General features: G+C 45.4%; 1 protein-coding gene across 1 annotated transcript in view; it reads left to right on the forward strand.

Annotated features, from left to right (window-relative positions):
• The window catches only part of KIF26B (kinesin family member 26B), a 589601-nt gene extending 584417 nt beyond the window's left edge, over positions 1–5184 (forward strand). Inside the window, exon 16 of the mRNA XM_086925761.1 lies at positions 3802–5184. Coding sequence (XP_086781887.1) covers positions 3802–3950 — 149 coding nt within the window. The 3' untranslated portion in view covers positions 3951–5184. The remainder of the gene's footprint in view (positions 1–3801) is intronic.
• The last annotated feature ends 816 nt before the right edge of the window (positions 5185–6000 follow it).

Below are 6000 nucleotides of genomic sequence, written 5' to 3' on the forward strand. Positions count from 1 at the left end.
GAACGAATGCCCAGGGGTGTCTAGGCGCTACCCACACTAAGCAAAGTAATGCCCCATTTAGGTAGTATAAAGAAAGGAAAGGGCAGTAGTTCCTGAATGAAATGCCAAGTTCTTTGTGCTTTCCTAAAAGCTAACAGATCAGAGGCAGATTTCAGGTGAGAACGCAGGGCATTCCTAAGTTTGAAGTTGGCACAGACAAAACTCCTGCCACCCCACCTCTCGAGCTGGTGCTTTGGGACTTTGACTAGGTTAGCTGAGGAGGATCTAAGCTCTCTTTCAGGGGTGTAACAGGAAAAAAACAGCATTTAAGATAAGCGGGGCCGGCCCAATGAAGGGCACGAAAGGCGATACAGAGAGCTTTAAAGTCAATCCTCTTCTTCATAGGGAGCCAGTGAAGAATGATCAAAGAAGTACTTTATTTACTGCCAAGAACTGGAAGTAAGTTCCTGCTTCTCATTACAGTAGGATTTTATTGTGATAGAGTACTACAGGGAGGCATTGAAGCAGATAGAAGGCTTTAAACAGATACTGTGGACTGTGGTTGGCCCAAAAGGAATAAACCACATGGGTGCCATTGTAACGCATTCCTGTTGTAATCTGGTTCCTTTCACTCTTCCATAAGAAAAGAAACTTGTATCCAGAACTGGCTTTGCCATATGGTAGGGGACGCTCATAGCTCGAAATTTAAGCCAGTTGACCCTAAGGTTACGGTCTTACAACTCTCTCTTCTTTAACTGTGTCATGTGTTATCTTTTTAACGTTCTGTGAGGGGTTACTGAAGGATGACCTGGGTATCAAGAATTTTTTCTATAGAACTGTCAAACATTGGCGACTTTATTCAGATGCGATTGAGACATGATTTCCTGTTTTCTGAATATCCTTTTAATACTCAAAGATTTTAAATTCACCACCTTCTGGCTCGTCTTTTATGACTCACAACACATACAACTCCACATGTGTACCACCAACCCAATGGTGGAGCACATCATCTCGTCCACTTCTATATAACATGGCATATACCAGCTCTGGAAAAGTGGCTTATTAAGACTAATAGCAATTCTTAGTTCCATTGCTAAATTCTTCCTACGCCCCGGTCCTGAGATTGCTTTCACAACCAAGATACAATTTGCGACATTGCTTTTTAATCTAGTACGAGAACCAGATGATCCGAAGCGGCACCAAAGTCAACCGATTTCACATAAGTTCGCCTATGCGATATGATAATAAGCAGACTTAACTTTTTGCCTCCATGGGTAGCATTTGAATGTGAGTGAGCAATGACTATGAATTATGTCATAAATCTGTGCCATTGTGCATTTTGTATTTCGAAATGTGCAAGAAGAGAGGTAAAGTGGTGCTGTACAAATGAGACATTAAAACAATGAATATAGTTAATAGTTATTCATTGCACAGGTCGTTAGAAAAACAAACACAGAGCCTGAAACGTACCGAAAGAGATCTGCCAATCACTTAAATAACCCATTCGAGAAATGCAGACTAAATAGATGAGGTTTTCTACTGTCTGGGAAAGGCGATTAGTTTGAAGGCACTTTGAAATCAGAGAAGAATTTGGTGCTTAATTTGCGTCAAGAAAAGCCTTGTTCTTAGGAGCCTACTCCAATGCAACAGAATGCCTGGGGTTAACCAATGCTGCTTGGTTTTGATTCCAACTCATACCCTTTCTTCCGCCAACCTACACTTCCTATTTCTTCATCTCACTCTTGCAGGTTCTTTTTCATCCCTACTCTCTCCTATCTCTGTTTTTCTCTTCCTTCTCCTTTGTCTTTTCTGCCTTTCTCTTGCTTCATTGGATTAAAGTCTAATTATGAAAAATAAGTCCCAGTCTGCAAGCATACCAAGGAGGCGCAAAAATACATAATACAGCCAATAGCATGAGATGAGAAGTTAATACTCCTGTAGGGTTTAGAGAAAGCCCACTCCATGCATATGAAAAAGAAGTGTTAACAGTGGGCCCTTCACAGCTGCACTGCCAAGCCAGACCTAAAAACAAGCATTGGCATAGCCAATAAGTTTCACCTCTGGGACCTTATAAGGGTTTAGTTATCCAGCACAATATCCTTGGTGCAACAATATCAAGTGTTGCATGGCTAAATACTTATAAGGTCCCAAAGGTGAGACCTATTGGCTATGCCAATGCTTGTTTTGAGTGAGTGGCTCGTGCAGGTATGCCACTATGAGGCAGTGATGCTGCGTGTGCTTTTACAGGGCGCTCCTGTGACATTGCGCCTCTTCAAAATGTATCTTGGGTCAGGCCCCTATTTCCGCTCCCAATGCATCCTTAAATGTCCCATGAACAGCCAGGGTTGACACTCCATTTACCCCTGCCCTCCAGTGACAATTTACCCCTGATGGGTGGTGGCGGTGGACGTGGTGGTGGTGGACGTGGTGGTGGTGGACGTGGTGGTGGTGGACGTGGACGTGGTGGCGGTGGACATGGTGGCGGTGGACATGGTGGACGTGGTGGCGGTGGACGTGGTGGCGGTGGACGTGGTGGCGGTGGACGTGGTGGAGGTGGACATGATGGTGGTGGTGGACGTGGTGGTGGTGGACATGGTGGTGAACAGGGTGGGGGTGGACGTGGTGGGGGTGGTGGACGTGGTGGTGGTGGACGTGGTGGTGGTGGACGTGGTGTTGGTGGATGTGGTGGTGGTGGACGTGGTGATGGTGGACGTGGTGGTGGTGGATGTGGTGGACGTAGTGGTGGTGGACGTAGTGGTGGTGGACAAAGTGGTGGTGGATGTGGTGGTGGTGGTGGTGGTAGACATGGTGGTGGTAGACGTAGTGGTGGACGTGGTGGTGGACGTGGTGGTGGACATGGTGGTGGTGAACTTGGTGCTGGTGGACGTGGTGGTTTTGCATGTGATGGTGGATGTGGATGTGGTGGTTGACGTGGTGGTGGTGGATGTGGTGGTGGAGGACATGGTCCTGGTGGATGTGGTGGTGGACGTGGTGGTGGACGTAGTGGTGGTTAACGTGGTGGTGGACGTGTTGGTGGTTGACGTGGTGGTGGACATGATGGACGTGGTGGTGGAGGTGGTGGTGGTGGTGGACATGGTGGTGGTGGACGTGGTGGTGGTGGGTGGATGTGGTGGCTGATGTGCTGGTGGCTGACGTGGTGGACATGGTGGTGGTGGACATGGTGGTGGTGGTGATGGACATGGTGATGTTGGACGTGGTGGTGGTCGACTATTGGGTGGGGGGGTGGCAGAATGCAGAAGGAGAGGAGGATCTCAAAGGGGGCACATGGAAGAGCAGAAAGAGGGCGAATATTAGAAACAAACAAGCGCTGAAGAAAAGAAAAACGCACAGCTGCCATTGTTCACTATTCGGCTTAGCAAGTGCAGCTGTTGCGCTGGTTTAATAAACCTTAAAAAGCAGCGACGGAAGAGAGGCAGTGACTGATGGAAGTGCTTCAGGATGTAAGCAACTGGTCTTCACTGTCTTCACTTTTCAAGCACTCGCACTCGTACTTGTGGCGGCATCCACCTTGCGGGAGCGAGCTGCAGCAATATGTTTGTAATAAACCTGGGCGTGCTGCTGTTAATAAGTGCCAGTACCCACCACCTGCAACCAGGTGCCCAAATTAGATACAGAGTGAATTCCTCAGTCAAGTATCAGCAACTTCATCCTGAATAGATGTATGGATGTATGACTGCCCCCATCCCTGGCGCAGTATTCTGAAACCAAAAAGTTTCTACCAGCTTCATTGTTGTTAGTGGATTTTTGGCGAACTTGCGTACACTTGATGGCTTATGTTCTATTTTTTCTCTTCCAATCTAGTTGACCTGGAGCAGGTGTATGAGACAGACTCCCTGGAGTACCTGGAGGCTCTGGAGTGTGCAACGGAGCGCCTGGAGAACCGCGTCAACTTCTGCAAGGCTCACCTCATGATGATCACGTGCTTTGACATCACTTCCAGGCGTCGGTGAACCCAGCTCAGCTCCCTAAGACGCAACCCAAACCCTCCCTTGTGACAGACACCCAAAGACAATGGAACGAGGACGAAGGCTGGTGTTAAGTGACTCTGGACTGCACGCGCGCGCGAGAGAGAGAACGAGAGGACGCTTTTCTTTTAATTTATCGAGGGACAGCATTAAATAGAGGAATATATTATATATTGTGAGAGCGAGAGAATGTGTGGACATGAAGAGGTTCTCCATCGAAACTGAAGAGCACTTTGAGGAATTTTAAAAGGATATGTTTGTAAATATGGACAGTTGCAAAAAAAGAGACTTCCTCCCGCCAACCCGGCATGGCACGAGGAAGGGATGGAGGCGCGAGGGTTGGACGTTTGACTGTACTGACAAGTCAAAAAAAACTAATGCTACACAGAAAGACGTTTTAAGTGCCTTGCAAATCTTTATTCTCCAAACATTTATGTCCGTACTTTCTTGTGTACAGATGGTGCTAGCTGAGAAAAGAACCATGAAAGAAATTCAAGCTCGCAGATTTTTTTTAAATGTATTTACAGCCTGTTTTTCTTGGTGTTTTATTCTGACTTGCTGTTTATAAGTAACTTGTGTTTGTAGAAATATTTCCTAATCGGTGCACATATAAATATTAACTGTCTTTTATTGTGAACAGAGTAAGTCCATTCAAGAAAAAACTTAGGTTCTGACGTTGGTACTGCGGCTTATTTTCTGACATATACGTTTATGTCCACGTGACGGAATTGTTCGGCTCTCCTTTGTGTATCTGTGAGAGGACGGTGCCTGACGCGGGAACCATGTTTTTTCCTGCTGTGGATGCAGTAACTGCCAAAAGCTTGTGTGCGCGACTATGTCACAACCATGCATGTAGCATCTCACCTGCCAAACGAACTCAAAACCATCAACCATATGAAATAAAAATAAATGGAAACAAAACGGTGGTATTGTGACTGTAGCCAATGTCCCAGAGCAATCTGGATATTATTTTAGCAATAGTAATAAACTATTGCTCAGTTCAGTGTTATGGCAACCAATCACTGTCCTCTGTTTACAGTTTATTCATTTTGAAGGAATGTGGGGAGGGTGGTTGTGACATTTTTATACCACACTGATCATGGTATTTGCACCAGGCATTGTACAGTCATTTTGTCATTTCATCTTGTCACCCATTGCAGATTACACATCACCTAGCCCCACAGGAGCCTGCTGTAAATAAATAGTGTTTGTCATTGTTTATCGTGTCGGTGTTTTACATGACAGGCGTTTTTCTGAAAAGGGTCTTTATTAATACCATGGCCCAAATTCTTAGTTCGTCAGAGTCAAGGTGTTATTTATTGCAAAAATATGACATTTCGGAGGAGTGAGAAGCTGTGAAAGGGAACCCACCTATCCCGTGACTCCGAAAGACTTTTCTACAACAAAACAAACTGCAAACATCCGGGCCCATTACTCAATCAGCCTCCCAAATTCAGACAAATAACTACTAAAAGGAGGAAAAAACTTTTCTGTCCTGATCCCTCTAATCCGAAAGATCGATTGTGGGGTCCTAACGTATATTATGATAATAGTAGTATCCGCATCCAGGTAAATTAATGGGATCCTGACATACCTTACATATAATACTAGAATCCTCCCCCACAGTCCCACCTGTAGCATGCTTCATCACTGGATCCTCACCCACCACACCTAATGTGAGTGGGTGGGTGCGGCCCTGTCTATAAGCAGAACTCTTCACTAAGAATGAGGGATATTAAGTGTGAATTGAAATTGCCTTCCATATCCTAACTCTATTTTATTTAGAGGTCCTTCAGCCAGGTTAAAAACAGAAAGCTGTTCTTGGGTATACGAACCTGTATCATCAGTGGATCAACATGTTTCACCCTTCTGTATGCCACTCAGTCAGTAGGCTTTCTTCAGGACCAAAGCCTGTGTATAATCTCTACAGTTGATTGTTGGTAGTACCAACTCCTTCACAGTGTTATTAAACATCCAAAATGAAGCATATGTTCAACATACAGACCATCATGGACCTTTTTCTCTTCATAGTCTA

The sequence above is a fragment of the Lissotriton vulgaris genome, chromosome 6 (assembly GCF_964263255.1).
Source record: "Lissotriton vulgaris chromosome 6, aLisVul1.2, whole genome shotgun sequence".
NCBI lineage: Eukaryota > Metazoa > Chordata > Amphibia > Caudata > Salamandridae > Lissotriton > Lissotriton vulgaris.